At 50.0% G+C, this 21,120-nt stretch overlaps 2 protein-coding genes across 3 annotated transcripts in view; both read left to right on the top strand.

Annotated features, from left to right (window-relative positions):
* The first annotated feature begins 529 nt into the window (after positions 1 to 529).
* LOC144104880 (uncharacterized) lies at positions 530 to 5,107 on the top strand. 2 transcript variants are annotated; one of them, XM_077638109.1, is made up of 4 exons: positions 530 to 923; positions 1,428 to 2,122; positions 2,975 to 3,125; positions 4,982 to 5,107. In XM_077638109.1, the coding sequence occupies exons 2-4, from the start codon at positions 2,020 to 2,022 to the stop codon at positions 5,073 to 5,075; spliced, it is 348 nt and encodes a 115-aa protein (XP_077494235.1). In that variant the 5' UTR covers positions 530 to 923; positions 1,428 to 2,019; the 3' UTR covers positions 5,076 to 5,107. The 2 variants fall into 2 exon arrangements, with proteins under 2 accessions (XP_077494235.1, XP_077494234.1); XM_077638108.1 differs by lacking the exon at positions 530 to 923 and having other exon boundaries at positions 940 to 2,122.
* Positions 5,108 to 8,864: 3,757 nt separating this feature from the next.
* The window catches only part of LOC144104883 (isobutyryl-CoA dehydrogenase, mitochondrial-like), a 119,862-nt gene continuing 107,606 nt past the window's right edge, over positions 8,865 to 21,120 (top strand). The window contains exon 1 of the mRNA XM_077638115.1: positions 8,865 to 8,906. Coding sequence (XP_077494241.1) covers positions 8,880 to 8,906 — 27 coding nt within the window. The 5' untranslated portion in view covers positions 8,865 to 8,879. The remainder of the gene's footprint in view (positions 8,907 to 21,120) is intronic.

The following is a 21,120-nucleotide window of genomic DNA, read 5'->3' on the forward strand; positions in this document are numbered from 1 at the left end:
CCTTTTTATTGCCATAGCCGGTTGTGCGCGGGTTGCTGTTTTGCCTTGGAATCACACGTAAGCGAAACTCCGCCGCTATCCAGGTGCACAGTGTTCTGGGAAGCTCAGCCGTGTGGTTTACCGTCTCGCAGTCCGCGATGGCAGACGGGGTCTCTGCTGTTGCGCCTGGACCCCGCGGCAGCTGAGCGCGACCTCCCTTCCGCCAGAGTGCTCATCGTGCGAAGCCGCTGGTGGGCGCAGCTTCGTCTGCGCATGCGTGGTCTGCAGTCGTCGGGATTGACGACCCAAACGGAGAGTCGTTCTTGGCGCTGCGTCCACTCTACGCAATGCGACTGAATTCTGGGTCAGCACTGCACTTGCGCCTTGCTGTTGACGTCGTATATACAGCGCCAGGAATCCTGTCCGGTTGCTTTTATGTCCGGCCCAAATTGCCACGCTTCTGGAGTTGACGTGGCGAAATGTGAAGCAACCAACCACTCGGAAGGAAGTGGCGGGGCGAAACTGCGCACGATCGATTTTCCCTCTACACTGTAAAAACAAACCGTCATTTTGACGGCCACTTTTTTATCTATTTTGACGAGCCGCCGGCGTCAAACGGGAAAGACGGAGACTTCGCCGTGAACGAGCGGGCGAGGAGAAAGAGACGGAGAGCGCAACACAAAACGAGAAACTCTATTGGCTGGCGGGAGGGGGACGTCATGTGAGACGTCGCTCAACGCGCGCTTCCGGCCCCCGCTGTCAAGGAAGGAGTCCGGTTGTCGTGGTTCCCTCTCGCTTTTCTTTGTGCGCGCTGCTTCTGCCCGGGTGTGCGTTCTGCATTTTTGCGCCATTTTGCCTTTTTGTGTGCGACGCGTTGGAAGGCCGCGAAGACGCAATCAAGGAACGTATGGGCTGCAGCCGAAAATCAACTGCAGCGGGTAGAGGTAAGTGTTCTGCTTATATGCTTCGTTCGTGCAGTACGCGTTCTGTGCGGCACATAGCTACGAGGAGCACGCTAGTTCTCACGCTTAATGTATACACGCACCGATGGCCGTGGGCCCGAGATTGCCGTTCAGAGACGTGCTTCTACGTAAAGCGTGAATCGCGGCCTCATGGTTCAGCCACGTGCAGCGATTTTCAGGGGCTGCGTGCGCCCACGTGTAAAAAAAAAACTTCCTGTGAGGAACACTGAAGCGTACGAAGAGCATTGGCGCACGTTAATTGAAGAAAGTCGAAGAAAGTCGTTTATAGTATCTCTATCATGCGGGCACATACAATCGCGATCGAGCCTGACTTTCGGTTACGATTACTGCTACGCGGGCCAAGGATCGAAATCGAGTTGGTCGAGCTCTAGCGCGCCATGCGCCTCTGTTTAAATGCAGAACACCTTATGAATGGGCTTAATGGGCAGTAAAAATAGTCGTAAAAACCATTTTTTACATTTTCAGTTGTAATTCAGGCCAAGACATGTGCTATGACTACCATGCTGGCCATCTGCAGCTCCCTTGAATTCATGGTGTCGGCACTACTGTCGTAGGTTCGTAAAAGTATTCGTCAATAAAAAGCAGACTACTTTTCGTGCACTGATCAGCTTTTTTCTGTTTTATTTCTTACGCTCTCTCTTTTTTGTTGTTTCCTCGCTTCCTGGCACACCGAGCCCCATACGTCGGTGTCCGGTGGCGATGGGGCAGCTCAGTGTTTAGTTCGTGTACTGATAGTGTGCAGTTTCATTCTTGTATAGCATTAAGATATGGGCCTAATTATTTCAGCAATAGTTATTTCCAAATAAATTCTATTCATTTTTATAGCTTATTGCCTATAAGCCTCAAACAAGGGCCAAAAATTTCTTTCGACTGGCGTATCCATTAGCTGGGAATTATTGAATCAAGTAAATTTGTAGTCTTGTAATTTTATACCGCATTTTCATCCATTTCTGCTGAAATGATACTGTACCCGAGGTGTAGAAAGTGCCTTGATGACAGCAGGATCGTTGGAAGTATGGTTATGATTTATTATTGAGATGCATGTATCTGATCACTGATGTTTTCTCTGGAGTCTAATAACATGTGGCTTGTGAATTCCCAGCATGCAGCTGAAGGGGGGCTGGAAGGACTGCCAGCAACTCCACACCTTGCTGTGATTGGTATGTATTTGTCATTTATAGAACTTTGGCTCAAAACATGGCTTGTACAGTGTATTTTATTATTCTACGATGTAACCTGATTTTGTGTAACTTCACTCTACTTAGTAGGACATATTCAAAACTTAGGAATGAGGCTAGCCCTGGATGAAAGGCTTAATTGCTGCTTCATCTTATGTATGTACAGTTTGTAAGTTTGGCCAGTGGTTTTCCATTCTTATTAGAGTGTACAAAAAATTTGGAACTCAGTAGCAGTACTGTTGATAAGTGGGGAGGGTGGGGCAATCTCCGCACTATAAGGTGATATGCCAGAGTTCATCGAGACTAATGTGCGGCCTTTTGACTTGCCAAAAGCATGACGTTCTGCTAGAAAGCATGAACGAAGCTGAGCTTGGCTTTTCTCATCAATGTCATGGCAGGCTAGGTACAAAATGGAGGGCCTTTGAAAAGTTGCCTCGGTGCTTGCCCAAGTTTGGTTACCTCATCACTATTCCCCATTATTTAAAAAAAAAAACGAAGTATTCTGTCGACAAAGTTAATTCTTTTTTGTCGTGCAATATTTGTAAAGCTTTTTCCATAAACAAGTTCTATGTAGTATGTTTACATGAACCAAGCATCTTCAACAGATATAATTAGTGGCGTGTAAAGCACTGATAAGGGAGGGCACGTTGCATGTGTCTGTCCACTGCCAGGGTACCATAAGGCCTAGCAACAAGACCCAGTATGGCTTTTTACGAGTACATTTGAATTCGGCTTCTCTCAGTGTACACATCGAAGGCCATAGAGTTACTCGAATTATTAGATCACCCCTTTAGTGGGTAGTGTTTGCGTGTGACTAATTTTTTTTCCTTGCAGGATCAAGCATGGGGGACATAAAGAAGATCATCGTTGCAGTGGATTCTACAAGAAGTCTTGAGAAGGCCATGGGCCTCCTCCTTGGTGCCTTCTTTGTGTTCAACGTTGCGTACCCTCCCGACTGCCCCCTCACCATGGAGCTTTTGCAGAGGTAAATGAGTGAATGTGGATGATGCGTTTGATAAGCAATCGGAATCCGAGGCAATAGTGTGAGCAGCAGGCTTCTTTTTCCTGAGGAAAGGCACTCGCCCTCCTTAGCCAGTGCCTGCAAATGATCAGTTCTGCCCTGTTCCCCTGAAATTCTGATGTCGTCACATACATTCCTCTCGTGCATTTCTTCGTTCTCTGGCACAGCACCGTGTTGCTTTTTTGGCACACCTGTATGGTGATTTGCCAGTCACAGGCGTCTTTAGAAAGTAGAATGGTAAGATTATTGACATAGTGCTGCTTGCCAGCAGTACATGCTAACAAGCCTTGCACATTGGCTAGCTCTGGCAATTGCGAGATGAAGGCCGGACTTTTAATTTTAAATTGCACCCAGTTCTGGTATTCTGACACTTGCAGAATTGTGGATTTGATCATTGTCATGTGATGAATGCACCAGGCTGGCAGTTTGCATTGCCTAAACTTGGTCACGTGTCCTGTGAGTGCATCTAGATAACACTTTTCAGTGTTTTGCTTATTTTTTTGGTTGGCTACTGCAAGAAAGGGGCTAGAACGAAGAACCAGATAGGACGGGCGACTGTCAATTATTGCTAAATGTAATGTGTGCAGCACTTTTATAAGTACCGACGTCAGGAAAAATAGGAGCGAGGATTAAGTGTAAATGCAGTTATTTTAAGTCGCTCTACTATGTATCGTGTCCACTGGCTAATGTCCTAGTGCAACATTACAGTGTGTCTGACTATGGGTTGCGTCCACACATGTGGCAAGTTGCCGGATGCCTCTCTGCACTTTTACAGGCCTCAGGTTCCCTTGTTACCATTGATGCAGTGCTCGCTGTAGCCTGTGTACAATCAGCCCCGAGAAAGTAGAGCTCTCTACCTCACCTTCTGGGCACTCAACAAACCTTTTGCAATGATGAATGTCAGATTTCATTTTGCATTGAAACGGGAGACGTGACACATAGGCAGGACAGCTTCACAGGTACTGTCACAACCATTACATGGCACTTTCCCCTTCCACCTGGTGATCTTTTAGGGGCTGGCAGGGTTATTAGCCCCTTTCAAAAAAAATTATGCTGTGATCCCATATTTGTCCAGAATTGCTCAGTACTTGAAATGGACAGGTGAAAGAGCCATCGTGAAGTCTGCTATGTTGGCACCTGAGAAGTTGGCCGCCCTTTGTGTCAACAGTTGCAGTGTAAAAGAAAAAAAATTAAGACATTCATCATCGTGACAGGTTTGCTGATTGCTCAGAAGATTCCAGGTGTGAAATTCCGCTTATTTGTGGCCAAGGGCACAGAAATTAGAATGAGCATTGTGCAAATGGTAAGATGATGAGGCATGATAATGAGGTTTTTAAATGTATGCATGGTTGCCACATGTGCAATTGCAGCCTATACCTGGACATCAGGGTGTTACATCAATACTGACCTATGTTTGCGGCTGATAGCTGAAAACACTGAAATGCAGCAAAATGCTCTTGCATAGTTATGGTTTCTAGACTCTGTGTATGGTTCCTGTACATGATGAGCACCTATTGTTACTAGAAATACTATACAGTGTGTATGTGCAATTGTGGGCTGTTTTTACGAGTTATAATAATGGTTACATTTAGGTACATCATCTATTGTTAGTGCATGTATATGTAGCTATTTAAGCGCACTACTAGTGTGCTCACATTTGTTGCTACCTGATTTTAATCTCGTCTTTCAATTTCGTAATACTGTGTGTTGCAGAAGGTAGTGCAGTTCACACATTCATGGCATTTCACGCGTGTAGGCAGAGTATGTGATTGGCACAGTTTATGGAGCATGGATTTATTCTATCCTCGTTTTGTTTCCAGGTACCGTGGGCAGAGCAACCCAACGAAAGGGCGCGGCAAAGGCAGGGCCTGCGGAATCGCACCAAAGTTGCTGAGCCTGCTGAATGCACTTTAATTTATGAATAAATGTGCAAGTAGAAATGTAAATTTGTTTTTGTTGCATGGTTTATGCGGTACTGCCCACTGCAAGTGACTTTCATGTGGTCAGGTTCACCACACTATATATTGACACAGAATTATGTTGAGACTTGTCGTGTTGGGCCATCATACTGACAACACAGTTGCATTTCATGTTGACAAGCCAAATTTTGGAATGGTTAAAAGCATAGTCATTTCGAAATTACAGCCTGCTATTACCTTGATGGCGAAATGCTGTACTGACAGTTATAGATAATTTCAAATTTGCAAAAAGTCTTGAAGTCATAAAAACAGTTTTAAAATTGACAGCTTGCCATCGCAGACAATCAGTGGTATAATTACAGTTTGGCTATATTTTCAAATCGATAAAAATGACATCGAAGTCAGGAAAAAACGTCATTTAGAAATGACATCTTGCTGTAACTGCTACGGTCAAATGCTATCAAATTGACAGTTTGACTGTATTTCACATTGACAAGAAAAACATCAAAATGATGGAAAAACTGTCATTTAGAAATGATGTTCTGCTGTCACTTTGATGGTCAAATGTCATCAAATTGACGGTTCAGTTGTATTTCAGATTGACAAGAAAGACGTCAAAATGATGGAAAAACTGTCATTTAGAAATGATGTTCTGCCGTCATTTTGATGGTCAAATGTAATCAAATTGACGTTTCAGTTGTATTTCAGATTGACAAGAAAGACATCAAAATGATGAAAAAGCACCGTCATTTTAAAATGACGGGGTGCCATCATTTTAACGGTCAAATGCTTGGAAATAGAGCTGCCAAGGTATTTCCCGTCATTTTGACGGATTTTTTTTTACAGTGTACGGTTGTCCCGAATTCGTTGTTGGAGGCGCTGCTTGCGTCGTCGTCACGGCTTTGTGTGCTTTGTCTGGGGCTAGTTGGGGAACAACGGGATGCTCTCGCTTCGCTTCTTCTGCAGGCAAGTGTGGCTGAGGATACAGCGTGCTTCGAATGCCCCGTGATCTCGAGAGTTCCTCCGCGGCTGAGAAAGACGACAACAGCTAGGTTGGTATCACACTCCTGTGGGTGCACACGCGCCGGTAAAAATGCATCTCCCAACTATGCGGGTGTCCACCCATGCATACCACCGAAGCACACATTTCCACCCACCCTCACTCTGCACCCTTCAACCACCCTGCGTAGGCCGCACCCGCTAGAAGACCGCGCAACAACCAAACGGAAAGGCGACCGCACATTCGAACACGCAGTGGGGAAGAGTAAAAGCGGAAATGTAACCAATGCTGCTCACGCATATTTGTCGCAGAACATTGTGTGACAGACGGCCTATTACTTTTTTTTTTACATCTCAACCAATTCGTTCTCATCGAAAACGCGCACTGGATATCATTACGGCTGCGAAGTTCCGAAAGTAGGTTTATTCCCTCCAGCAGTGAAGGCAACACGTAAGGGTGCAGGTGACGCTCGGAAAGAGATCCGAGGCCAGACGTCACGAGTGCGATTGGGGCTCGGATTCCTCCATCCGCCGGCGGAGGGGGCGCGTGACGCCGCAGCAACAATGAGCTGCATCGGCCGAAAACAAGACAGCGTGCACGCGATACCGGCGCGCTCTGTCCTCGTCCGGACGCAGGGATCGGTTGACGACGCGCAGCCGGAAGAGAGCTCCGTGCCATGCTCCGAACGGATCCCCGGCCGGGACGCAGCCGCGACGCAACGGACGGCAGCGTTCGATTGCAGGCACCGCTGCTTTTTCCGTGGGGTGGCGAGTGAGTTTCAGGCTGCGGTCATGTGCCGTCAATCCCGCGTTGCTGCTTCGGACGAAAAGCTGAGGTGTCGCAGCCAACTGGCCAGGTTTGCGTAGTTGTACTATTCCACTTCGCATCCGACAGAAAAAGAAAAGGTGCTGACCACTAAAGCTAAATCGAGTTAAGATGGTCTAGCACGCCCTGATCATTGCTGCACGCATTAGAACGCAGAATGGTGCCACTCATCGTGCCGAGCAGACACACCGTCGTTCGTCAGTATGGCGCCAACTCTGGGTCGCTCTGACTGGCCTGGTTCCCACGGGTCCTTCGCCCAACCCGCGTCTCTGTCGGCGGTGTCGGGTTCGCCGGGCACCATCTAAACCGCAGACGCCGCTGAACGGTTGGACCGTCTGGCGCTGCTCTTTGCTTCTTCGTGCCCATATCCATCCTTGTGCCCGCAGCGGCCGACTTACACGAGATGGCGCCACTCCATGGGATTCAGAACCGTACACTGTGGGCGAGTTGGAAAGATATTGTGTAAATACGGAAGCAGTCTTGCAATGGAGAAAGTTCCCCGCTGCTCGTCGACGCCCGAGAAATGTTCACCGGCAGCCGAGTGTGTGGTTGAATGAGCATCGACATTATTGCAAACTGTGCGCATTTGGCCGAAAACGTGCCATTAAACTTCATGGGCTGTGCTCGCCACGTGTGTGCGATAAGCCCGAAAAAAAAGGGCCTCCTGCTGCTCGTGACACCTGCACAAATTCAATGGCATTAACCTTGCTGCCATTCGGTATAGCAACTGAGTACACTCATTCCCGCAGATGACAAGAGATTTTATTCAATCAAGAGTTTCGCGCCCCCGAACTGGGAGGCTTGCTTCGTTAAGTACATAAGAAAATACACTAGGTTGTTTTTTCAGTGTAACTGGCAGAAAAACTGTTTTGCGTGCATTGATTTCCTTGCCCCAAAGTTTACACCAATCGCGTATAGCAAAAATTGAGCTCTACAAACATTCGTGGTCATTTGTTGACACTATTTTCCTATATATGACACGGTTGTCCGCAAATAAATTCGCATGAACGTCGTCAGGGATTTCTTCCACTCTATCATTAATATTGCCACACTGCTCACATTCTGCGAGCGCCGCCATGCGGCCGTGCGGCACGACTTGGCTCATGTGGAAGCGAGGAAGGTCTGCTTGGCCGTCCGATTAAAAGCCCCCTTTGGTGTCGCCCTACGTTTGTCGGCGACAATATGATAGATAAAAGAATAAAAGTGGTACGCTGCCTTGCGGTACGCCTGAAGTTAACTGTCGGATATTGGAAATATTTGTTTATTTCTACGAATTGTTGTCTATCGCAGGGTAATTAGGCCTCGGTCCATGATATAATATTAGTAGAAAGAGCGATGCGCTCCAGCTTATGTAGTAACTTTCTGTGGGTGACCTTACCGAACGCTTTCCTAAAATAAAGAAAAGAGCATATCGACTTGTCCAAACATGTCAAGCACCTCAGAGGTTTCATGAACGACTGACACGAGCTGAGTCGAAGTCGACAGTACCTTTTTAAACCCATGCTCTAATGGAGAGCGGATGCTATGGTGTGTGAAAAAACTAACAAATAAAGACTGCGACATTATTGTTTAAAAATATTATGCAAGTGCTTGTAATAGAAAGGGGCGATGATTGGATACTGTGGAACCGCTGCACCCCTGCGCCGCCACGAGTGGTATGAGGACTCCTAGCGATATATGAATGCAAAGTACAGAACTACCAATTCCGCATATACGGGCGTTAACACATTAACGTTATCGCGTTACAAGGCGGAGCTCAAGTGTCTTCACCGGTTTCTTCATTAAATGTCGCTTCCACTGAGCCAGCACATTTTTTTTCTTCTGAGCTATGTTTGTCTTACAAGCAAACTTTGAGACAATCTGGAACACCTCTTCTTTTGTATTTTTGTTTATTTTTGCCTTATGCAGTACCAGCAAGCATCATCCAAGCTTGCTGCGAAGAGTACTTCGACAAAAGGCCGCAAGCGGGGCGCCATGCAGTCCATTTCCGCGCCAAAAGAGGTATGCGAACAACTGGGCAGTTCTTTCTTCTCTTGCTTGTGCGTCCACAAAATAACATTGGAAGGCTGCGTTTGGCGCAAACTTTCCGCGTAAGATGCAATAGCTGCTCAGACAATACTTCGCGTAACAGGTGTATAAAGCCTTGGGCGACCAATGCGATGGCTGCGCCGGGAATGCGTTCGCATGTGGCCTCAGATTTCGTGAGCGCTTTGTTCTGGCGAACTGCATTCATTCAGATCAGAGACATTTTAGGTTATGTGTTACCCTGCGGCGGTGGCTGAAATTTTCCGTCGTTCCGCGTGACTTGTTCCATGCACGTCATGTGGCGCTGGTGTTTCAAATCTCCCGCCGTGCCCTGTGACTTGATCCGTGCTGATCAGCTCTTTGGAAGCGGATGAATGTTGCATCTGAAGACACAAGCACTCGCCAATGTGAATTATGAAGAAAAAAACGTAAAAACATTCACGTTTTGGCTCCGCTACGGGTGCCTTTTTCACAATGATACAGAAACAGATTGCAGGCAGCATAACACAAAGCGCGAAATGCTGCGCCGATGGCCAAGTGGTCTAATACCGGTTTCCCTAGGGCAAACAGCAACGCTGCTAACTGCACTCAAGAGTGCTCTCTCGCAAGTTGCTGCGAATAGGAGCTGTGATGCAATGGCAGAGCAGGAGCGGTTTGGCGACGCCGGGAGCAGTTCGAGCTGCTCCCGCGCGTGAAGCGGAGTGCGGAGAAAATCACCTGACGCAAACGCGTCACGTCTTTTTTAGTTCGGTTGCGTTTTCTTCCTCTCGGCAGCAATGGCGGCGGCGAAGCGTCGTCAGTTCGCGGATTCACTCGTCGAAATGGGCGACGACAGCAGCGATAGTTGCTTTAGCTCGAGTTCGAGCAGCTCTGTCAGCGACGGAGACACCGACATGTACGGTGAAATGTTGGAGGAACTTCTTACCGCCGCAGAAAAGACCCAGAGTCGAGGCACACGTCAAGAAAACGGTGTCTGCCTACGAGTAGCTCATGCTCAGAGACGGAAAGATCACAAATGATTTGTTTAGGCAAACAGCTTTATAAGCCTTTTATTACTGCGGGTTTCGTGGTCGCCGGTCTGACGACGTATCTCGCACTCTGCTCAAACTTATTTCTGCACAGATTGGCGCTGTTTCTTCCGGCCGTTGTCCTGCTCTGCCAGTGGCGCAATGCGCCATAAGGCAGCGGCTAGCGATGCCGATCTGTTCGCGTCGCCGCGGGTTCGAATCCCTCTCGAGGCGTTTTTCGTTCTCTGCTTTCTCGGAGGCTGGTCACCGACAGACGGCCACTGCCGACTTCGCGTGAGCGTTCTAATGCCTGCTCATTAACAATGCCTCAGAAGGACTCGATGCTGGGAAAGCGTGTTGTCTCGGACGCGTCTGCTACTCTCACGTTTACCCGAATGCTTCACTTGGGCGCATGGCAACAGACGAGTGAAAATACGGAAGCGAGGAAAGAGCGCTCTCATAGAGAGTCGGGAAACCCCCGTACCAGGGCGGATCGAGTACCAAATATATCTCGAAGCACCGCGACTGTTGCAACCAGAGTGACCGCGAAACAATCGCATCTTCTGCGAATCTACTTCCAAGGGTGAACAACAAGCGCGGAGGTCCGTTTCGCCGCGCCTCGACGAACAGAAAAAGCAGCGCAAGGAGAGGGTGGTTGCGCAAGGGCCTGTCGACATCTTCGCAGGAAGCGCTTTTCATCGGGACAGCGTTTGCGGAAGGGAGGCGCGCCCATGGAGTTAAAGGTCGCGACCGCGATAGAGCGCGGCTTGGCCCGCATACCGAGCCTCCCCCGCGACACCTTCCGCAGAAGAAGAAAGCGGAGGAGCGGTCGCCCAGGGAGGGATTCCCGACAGCGTGTCTGCGCCGACGGATCGGCCAGCTCAGTTTCCAAATAAGAAGCTGCGGAAATGACTGCATATATTTGTCCATTGTTCGTGTTTTTTGTGTTTGTTATCCTGTTGCGATAGGCAGTAGCACCGCCGGCAAGCACCTTCACGCACGGCTCTTGTGCCTATCCGCTTGTCAGAAAACCGTGCGCATCCTTGAATTTACAAGCTTTACATTTCTCTCGGGTCACAAAAAGCTTGCGCCCTCCACAAAGTCCCTTCGATTAGGCTGCACACAGGGGAACTGATTCTCGCGGTGCTGCGCTTCGCCGTTCATTTCAGCGGTGCAACATGCCAACATGGCGCCTTCTGCTCGACGCCACTCGTTAGAAACAAAAGTGCAGACGTCGTGCAGGTTCAGGTCAGAAAAAGTTCAGGGAAGTGTGCACCTCCTCAGTGGCCAGCGCCGAAATATCGTGCAGATGTCGCCGCAGTAACAGTAACACCGAAGACCTTCAGGTTATTCCACTCGGGCCCGACTCGTATGGGTCGTCACTGGGGCCCTGTGAATTAAGGCTCTGCACCCGAGAAAGCGGCGTCGGAGACAGAGGGGGACGGTGGCTCTCACCGGCACCTCTCGACCGTTACCGGCATCTTTCCTTTTATACCAATACAGTTCTAACAATACTCGCCACCAGGTTTGTTAACTAAAAAGCAAACATGCGCATGCAGCATGACTCACGTTGTTGTAAAAAGTACGTAACATGTAACTAGGCCCGCGCACACCTCAGCAGTGTTCGGTAAAAGAACACACGTGCGTTTTGCACCAGCTGCCGCGAGGTGCACATGCTGGTTTATGGCAACACTTCGCAGCAGTGTGCTGTTTAAAAATTCTTCACAGGGCCGTTGAGGTGAGCGGCACACAGCTGAGTGCAGTGTGATGGCAACGCCAAGACCTGCACTCGACCGTTTGTTTTGGAAGCACCCAGTGCCGAACTGCTCTGGAACTGCCGGAACCGGCACTGCACGCTCGCGGCACCGCCGCAGAACTTTACAGAACTGGTGCAGCGAGTGCAGGCGAATAGAACGCACCTGTAATCTTTGACGTCCGTGAGTTCAACACATCACGCACCGCGTCCGAGTTTCCGTATAGTCGTACGTAGGGACCGCTGTTTCCGCGCAGTCGAATCTTTTTGACATACTATATGCCCTTTTCTGCGCCACGCAGATCACGGGTTTGCCTACTAAATGGCGTTGTTGAGAGCTGGACACAGCTTATTTGCAGCGGGACGCGCAAAACCATTGCAACACCACCGCGCGTGTATACAGCGGCGGCGGTGGTGAAAACTTCTTGCGCTCAGTGCCCCTAGTTCGGGGCAGTAGTACTGCATGCGGCGTCTGCACCAGCGACTAGGGACATGGCGGACGCTGCGCCATACAACTCAAGTCTGCAGTGAAGCTCCGCCCACATTCAGGACAGCCGAGCAGAATTCCTCCCTGACAAAAAGTGGGCCGTTGCTAAAGCTTTTCTCGTTACCTAAACAAGAAGCTAGTCACGAGAAGAAATAACAGATTCAAGTCAATAACAGAATAACAATATCAAAATTCAAGTCAAACATTAAAATAATGATTTGTTCACTGTTGTGATTGGTCAGGGGAGTAATACAGAACGCCGCGGACTGTGCCCACTGTTACCAACAAATTCTTTTTTTTTTTCAAATTAATTGTATCCTACTATAGCGGCCCTTGCGGATGACGTCCAGTGAAACCCCGATTTTTTTTTCTTTTGCACGAAAATAATTTTGAGACAGGAGAGGGATAAATGCTGCGTTCTTCAGCGCAGCGCAGCCGAGCTAAAGCGCTTCTCGAAGCCTCGTCAGACAAACACCTTCCATGCTTTGATATAAAGAAAGCAAACAGTCGCCGAAAAAAAAAATGAAGCATGAGGAAATATTTATCTTTCTTTTTCAATTTGTGGTGTTGTTCAATGGAAATTAATAATTTAAATATTTTATGACAAGAAATGATTAGATTTTTAATTCGATTATACCCTTACGCACCCTTGAACCCGACTCGCTGAAAAACCCTTGCACCGATGCACCTTTGAAGGGTGCATAGGTACATTAATGGTGATAACGTGCTCAGCGCACCCTTTTTCAATAAAAAAAAAAATAAGGGTTTGGAACGGGTGCCGTCATTAGTGTTACGCCTTTAAGAGTGCAAATGTTATGTGCGTGCAGTGCGAGTAAGGCGCACATGCCTGCTGCATCCATCTTCGATGGGCTTCCCGAACCGATGGTGAGCCGGCGAGTGACCTTGTCCGCCGTGGATCGTCGCTTCAGGCGCACTGCACGGGTGTGGAAACGAGCGAGGCTTCTCTGCGCCGCTGAACCCAGCGCGTGCGCCCCGCGAGATCGCCACCTCCGCCTCCCATACAGAGATGCCGCAGTGAAGATGGCAGGCACCTGTCCCCCTTCCGCCTTCGCCTCTCAACGGGCGCTGGCGGCAGAACGCAGAAGAAGCAACGGCGGAGGGACGCTTCGTGCAGGCAGCTGTACCGACCAACGTGTGCCAGCAGGCGGCGGCACTGCACGTAACTGCCCCTCTCCCTCCGTCTGCGGGGCCAGCAGCTGCCGTGATTGAGACGCCGTCTGGCGGATTCCAATGTGTACGCGGCAGCGGCGGCGCGAGATTCATTGGCGCCGACAACAGGCGGTCGCACGGGCGGCGCCGTCAGTGGGCAGCTGCATTCGGCCTCGTATAAAGCACGCGGCCTCCCGATGCATTGACGGGATTCTGTACGAGGTTATGGCTGCAGGTGTCAGGAGGAGCCCGGAAGCGCGGTCGATCCTGCATACAAGCGGCACAGACCGCTTTACTGCCTCCCGCGGTCACAGCAACAACGCTACTGGGCAACGCCTGATTTACCCTGTCGGGGGCGGTGCACCACATTCAAAGCCTCGGCTGCACTCGGAAGATCTTCGCATATGCTGCGTCGCTGCCATGATTTACGTCTTCCTTCGAGGCACCTTCCTCGCATGCTAGACGAGGCAGATTTTTTGCTTGTTTTGCACCGGAAGCCTCTTGTACCGCAGTTCACTCGAAAGAAGCCGAGCCAACGACGTGCTAGCATCATCACGGTCTTTGTGAATTTCCATGTTGATCAAGAACACGAAAAATTGTGCGCATGTTAGAGAAGCGAGTTCACTCGGCCATATTATCTGCAAGTATATAGATCTAAAAATTAGATGCTGGGGACTAGATTGTCACATACCGTTCGTTACAGGGCGCTCTTATATTAACCCTCAGCACACAGCGAAATACATGAAGAAGAATAATTAAATGCGAGATAATCGGTAATTATAACTTATTTCGATGCGTCTGAAATTCACCGCGCACTGTGGAGCACCTCTCACTATAATGGGTATACCCTACCGCGCGAAGATCCTGTGCCAAAGCATTCGTAGGCACCAGCCATTTTGGGAGCGCTTCGTGTTGACTACAGTCGGATACAACTAAGGAACGAAGCGCAAAGGAGGCCCTGCAGCCGCTGCCCGAAAAGCAATTTTGTTGTTGATACGTATGTGCCTCCCAGGTGGAGTCCGGGGCCCCAGTGGAGCGCTTATTCCAACCTGGCTCTGTTTCATCCGCGATGACGCGTGAGCTTTTGCGGGTGCCTCTTCGCGATCGGTGGACACGCTTTCCCGTTGCACTTACACATCGGCCATCGAACGGTTGCGTGAAGCTATCGCTTGTCGCGGTGTGCCGGCCCTTCCGGGTGACAAAGGAGCAGCCCGCCTCGAGCCTTTTTCGTGCCCGCGCCGCTCAGTTCAGCGAACCCGTGCCGTGGATGTGGGCGGAGCCCTTTCAGGCTTCCCTTCCGGTCGTCCCGTAAACTGTGCAGCGCCTGACAGCCAGACGCCGCTGCAGCGTCTGCACGGCCGCAGGTGGGGAACCCTTCGGGATGCTTCGAGAGGTGGGTCGGAGAGGGCGTCGCCCGCTCTCCCAACGAAGGCCGCCGTGCAGTGGCGATAATTCCTATTCGCTCGTCGCACACTGTTGAGACAGCGAAACAAAGCGAACTAAGGCGCCGTCACCGTCAGCTTATCGCAGTTTAGTTCCAAACGGAAAGAGATAACGCATAGTGACATCCACTCGTATACAAGGCGTCCTCCGGAGCGCTCCAACGGCGCGCTGCGCTGCGCGTTGTCGCATTCCTCGACCTGCCTCGTTACAGCTTCCTGAGTTTAGAGAAACGAACCGCGATCGACGAGGTGTTCGTTCCGATCGAGGCCACCCTTGGACGCACTCGCCAGTGCGCCGTTGGAGCGCTCTGTGTGGACATCTGTACGGGACCATTTGCGCTCATCAGCCGCACGCGATGCGCGGACAGTAGTGACATCGTTGTCCACTCAGCGCAGCTAAGAGGATCAGAAAGAGCGCTGCGCGGAACACATGCAGACCGGAAACCTTGGGCTTGTTGTGCCCGCTTTCGATCGTGGCACTTCCCGCCCGCTGCCTCTCGAGCCGATTCACAATTAGTGTGTGGATTGATTTACAGCTCTGCGAGCGTTTAAGTTCACTCCCTTTATAGCACCCTATCAAGTTAGATTTCACTTATCTTGTATTCCTAGATGTCTTCGGGGTGCTCCCGAGTGCCTTGTTCATTTTGTTCCTTCAAGCTTCATTTTCTTCATCGTCATTTGACGCGACGGCAACTGATAGGTGGCACTGGTGGCGCAGAATGAAAGTGTATAAATACTGTGTTTCAAGTAGAATATCCAGTTGCAAGTCTAGCGTGTGTCCTGTCTGTTACTCATACTTTAGTCCCCGTCTGTTTATGCGCTATAGTCAATATGTTTCACTCCCTTTACAGTATATGCAATAGCGCCGCCCTCGGAGGGTGCGCAACCCGTTGTGCGACATATTTCATTTCATTCATTGCATGTGCTCCAGGACATTAATGGGGTGAAGGGAAAAAAAAAAGACCTGTCTTACAGGCGGCTTAACAAGCTCGCACTACCTCGTGCAACAAAGGCGAGGCCAGCACAAGGGGTACGTCTATTAGGAACAAGTGGCCCGCTAACCACAAGACTGCCAATAAAACCATTAGATCGCCGCAAGACACGATACAACTCTACACACGTGACACGTATTTATACATATACATACGAGGGAAACACAGTCATTGCGACTTTTATATGGGAATAGCGGAGCGCCAGTGCGCAAGCGCAGGGCAATAACTCGGCATATTTTTCTGCGCATGCGCTCTGGCACCCCGCTATTCCTCTGTCCCCCTGTAGCTGACATGCAGGGTCTTCCTATTCTAAATGTCTCCATTTCCACCTCGGCATTTCAAATCCGCCGCTTATGGACGAGGACGGCGCTGGTGAACACTCTCAAGATTGGGCTACACGCAACATAAATGCACTCTAGAAAGCCGCCGCCGTAGGTCAGTTGGTAGAGCACCGTAAGCGACATACAGAGGTCTCGGCTTCCGATCCCGCTGGCGACAAATGTGGTTGATTTTCTCCGACTTAATAATCAATTATATTTCAGGCTATAATGATTACATTGCTAAGTCCCCGTTGTTCAACAGCATAAATAAAAAAAATACCTATAGCAGCAGCATTTTCGACTTTTTTTTGTTCTCAAGCTGAGGAATATGGTTTTTGGTACACGTCTCTGTAAGGGAAGGAGAGAGGAGGTTTCGGCGATTGCAGTTGTAATCAAAGCTAGCGCTATCCGTACGAAGTACGAGCTTAAAGCCCCGATCTTCGGTCTACCGACTGTTCCGTTCCCCGTTTTATGCGACCCGTTTCCAAAACCAGGGGCGCAACGCGCCTTTAGGGTGCTGTGGATGTTATATATGACTTATGTGAACGACATATGAGAACTGGGGTGATAGTAATCTGACACGCAGCAGTCTTGCCCGCTCGCGTCCCTTTCGTAAGAGACGCGTCTTCGCTTGCCCTCGCCGTAGCGGGCGAGGGAGCGCGATTCCAGGAAAACGCTTCGTTCCCGGAGGCCCTCCACCACACAACGCTCGCTCAGCTTTTCTCGGTTCGGCCGCTCAGGATTCCCCTCATCTGAGATCATGCGGCGGCGCCAGCGTTTATCGCCGTGCTCGCGAGGACACCAGCCGCTTGGCACGCTTGGAGAGCGATGAAACATCGACGAACGTCGCACACACACGGAGGGCGTTGGGGAGCATCTCGACGATAGGGCGAAACTTTCACACGCAAACGCACCCACGGGACTGAGCACGCTCGGGCGGCGCGCAGCGCAAAGGGTGCCCCTACGCTGTGCGATGTGAGTGCACGTTAAATATGCCCACGTGATGGAAGTTGTTCCAGGGGGAAGTTTACTTACTTCTTTCACTCCCTTCTCCATTCACTCCGTACGAAATGATGCGACACATCTGCGTTGGCAGTATTGGTTGCATGCACTTCGCTGATACAATGATTGACTTGCCTTTGTTCTTTTGTTCCGGGGCTGCGTGAGCTTCTCGTGGGTAGATGCGTCTGGAGGGTGGAAGTGTGTGGTAGGGAGGTGGGTGCTTTGCGGTGGGTAAAAGTTGCGATGGGGTGGAAGTAAGCTGGTTGGTGGTGATGAGTGGCGGCTTCTTGGCGGTGAAGGTTGATGATGATTATTCAGATTCAGATTTATTTGAACAACACTTGGTTGCCGAGGAGGCGAACAAAAAGGCAATCAAAAGTTGCCTGACGAAGCGTCCGCCCCCTTTACACTCTACAACTGAGCAGTGGGCAGGTTTTTATGGCGCAAGGGCATCTATAGCCAAAGAGCGGCATGGCACAAGGTATTTTGATTACTCAAGGTGGAGTCAGAGACCCATTTTCCAAGCATTTCACCCCTCATAGGCCGAGCAACAGGCCAGGGGGAAGCTTGTACCGATTGTGTCACCGGTGAGTACCCGGCGGCACTGTGGATCGAACCCCGCACCTCCCGCATTCGAGGTGAAGGTTGAAGGTTGGTGGGTACTTCCACACTACAGCCTGTATGGAAGTGGTTAGTTCTTGAGGGTGAGGTGGATTGTTTGGTGGTGGGTGGAGGATTCTCTAGGGTGGAGATGAGTGGAGGGCAAAGGTGACGGCATCACTCAGCGCCAGACGAACATACTTTGAGCAAGTAAGCTACGGTAGTGCTAAGGCATTAATAAAAAGCGAATTCTCCAGAATGGCACGTAGTGCGAGGCCCAGAATGTAACTCGCCACATTGCCTGTTTCTCCCATCACTCGTGCAACATTGGGCGAACTTGTCGGCTTCAAACAGCGCTCTTCTTGGCCTTGTTCCTGTGGGGGCAGAGAGTAGGAGACGACCCGTGCTCATCAAGCGGCCATGCGCCGAAAAGTCGCTAAAGTTTAACGCAAGACACAGGGTGAGCTGTTTGCTGTTGTGAATATAATATTGCTTATTCAGTATTTGTCTTCTATGGTAGAGTGCACGTGACGTCGCTCTTCTATCACTTGTGACATCACTGTGCTGGGACCATTCAGCATGGTGCGTTGCAACAACGTCATCGGTGAAGTCTTTGCGTGCTGACCAATCGGTGTTACTCCGACGACGCCGCAGTATCCGAAAACGAGTTTATAACAGCTGTTGCTGTACAGCTAGTACAGGCAAATACGTTCACTTTTCCCATTTTAATCATCGAGCCTTTCGAGGTCGTACTGTCGCCGCACATGACTGTTCTGACAGCCGTGTTAAGGCCATTTTGCGCTAATCGTGCAGCCGCTCAACACGGTGGAGAGCATTGATATATTGCCCGTCTATAGCACCGTGTTTCTTTTCTGTTGTTGTTCGGCGAACATGGCGCTTAATTTTCCTGCCGTGTCAACAGCGCAGGCAACAACCGGCTCTCGCAACGAGGGCCATTTACAAAACCGCGGCGCCTCGGTCAAGCTCTCCTCCTCCTCCTCCCCCTGTGCGCGCGGGAGACGAAGCGGGTTGCGCGCTCGAGGAAAAGCGCCCAAGAAAGCGGAAAGCTGCGCGCGCAGTGAGTCAACGCCGAAGGTGATTAGGCCAAAATAGCTTTCCGTGGCGATATTGCAGCGAGAGGGCGTAAGCGGCGCAGACACGGTGCGCCTGGCTGGGGTCGCTCCTCCCCCCGTGTCTTCGTCCGATTTTCTTCTCCCTCTTTTGATTTTACTAAAGGGAACAAGGCGGAAAAGAGAGGCTCTTACTTGCACGCGCGGCGCAGGTCGTCTGCTAATTTGCGCAGCTTTTGATCGATTGCAGGATGAACCAAGTAGCGCCGAATTAGAAGCCAAGCCGAAGTAAAAACCAACGCGGACTCTATGTCTTAACTGTGAATGCGTGTACAAGAAATTGGGGAACAAAAAAATTACAACTTTGGCACACTAGTCGCTATCAACACCGATCGTTTTCGCAGAGCGCTCACAACCGCAACATGAACCACCTTCATGCATAGGCCTAAAACCGCTCTTTTACCGCATTGCCGGTCATTGCTGCTGTTTTTTTTTCATTACTTTCTTTTAACGGTTCCTGTTTCGGTGCTATTGTGCTCATTTACCTGTAGTTTTCCTTTTGTTTGTACTTTGATTTGCATGTAATAATGCATGTTCTTCCCTTTTGTTTGTATGTTCTGAATGTACTCGTGTTCTTCAGCCCCTCTCCTGTATAATGCTTCCTGTAAGCCCTGAGGCTATTATAAACTAAATAAATAAATAAAAGCATCTTTTCTGCGGGCCAGTACGCGATTGAAGCCAACGGTATATTAAACGCACTAGAGGACAACTCCATGCATTTTAGTTCTTATTGAAAACCGACTCCATGGCTCCCTCTGACTACGTTGATGTCTGCGCGACAGCAAGCCGCCGCGGTGGCTCAGTGGTTGTGGCACTCGGCTGCTGACCCGAAAGACGCGGGTTCGATGCCAGCCGAGGCGATTGCATTTCCATTCAGGTGGAATGCTAGAGGCCCGTGTACTGCGCGCTGTCAGGGCTGATTAAAGAACCGCAGGCGGTAGAAATTATCCGGATGCCTCCACTAGTGTGCTCCTTATAGCCTGAGCCGCTTGGGGACGTTAAAACACCCATAAAACCAAGCCATCTGTCCGGTAGCGAAAAAAACCATTTATTGATGAGAAAAGCGGATTCAAAAATTTTCCCGCCTCTCGATTCAAACTGATCACGTAAAGGCCGGAAATGACTCCGTGATCACCGCTAGAAACGAACAGCAGTGTATCGTAGCCTCAGGGATCCTCGAAACCAAGTGAACTGTCTCGAAGTCACTATAATTTGCTTTCGAAAACGGTCGATGATGGCGCTGCCTATATTTCATTGCGCTTCACTTTTTCTTAGCTTTGTAAAAGCTCCATTTTTAGTGAAAATAGGGTCTTTTCATTACAACACGGATCTATCGATGCAGGTCCAACTAAGGTTGTCCTCCTCAGTATTCCATTAAGACCGGTGTTGAAGATACAGCACCACCTGTATTTCGCGCCAGATGTACGGCCGCAAATTCTCTTCGGGATATAGCGTAGTCTGTCCAGTAGTCGCGCAGCAGGGGTGTACTGCTGGCATGTCGCACTGCCTGCCTAGCTCTCTCTCCCTCGCCCTGATCACACGAGGAAACCTCCCTCCTCACCCGCGGATTTTTCTGTCGTCTCGTCCAAATAACGGTTGGTTACACTTGTGGGCAGCTCCACAAAAGGAAAAGGCGTCATAAAACATCAGGCGACATAGCCGAAAGCCGTCAAAATTTGCTGTTTCATATAATGCGTGAGCTGACAGCGATGGTGTAGAGGTAGAGCATCCGCATCGCGTGCAAGAGGACCGGGGCTCGAATCCTGAGGCCGGGCAATTCTTCACCGGGTGTGAAAAAAAAAAAAAAAACTCCGCGTGTCGATGGTATTGCATATCCAGGCCTGGGGTGCGGCGTGATCTCGGCGACCAGAACCGACAACGCACTCCCTCACTATAGAACAGGATTTGGCCACCGTGGTGCAGCACTTGGCCACAACCTTCTATGAACAAGCCAATTAACCCTCGACCCTCAGTCCGCAGCGGCTGCAGAGCAACTGACCACGGCGGCGGTCAGACCTGTGACGCAGCGGAGGGTGCTAAGAATTTCTGGCTCCGGACAGGCCGCCATTGGATTCTGAGCCTTATCTAGCGAGGCTACCCTAGCAGTGCTGCTGGAGGACGGTGGGCGCAGCTGGCAAAGGACAGGGTTAATTGTAGAGACACGGGAGAGGCCCACTGGCCTGCAGTGGGCGTAATCAGGCTGAAGATGATGATAAGGGGTGACGCTGATCGTGATGTCTTGTCTTGACGCAATTTGACGAGGCTGTAGCAGCCTGTAAGTGACACC

The sequence above is a fragment of the Amblyomma americanum genome, chromosome 9 (assembly GCF_052857255.1).
Source record: "Amblyomma americanum isolate KBUSLIRL-KWMA chromosome 9, ASM5285725v1, whole genome shotgun sequence".
Classification (NCBI taxonomy): domain Eukaryota; kingdom Metazoa; phylum Arthropoda; class Arachnida; order Ixodida; family Ixodidae; genus Amblyomma; species Amblyomma americanum.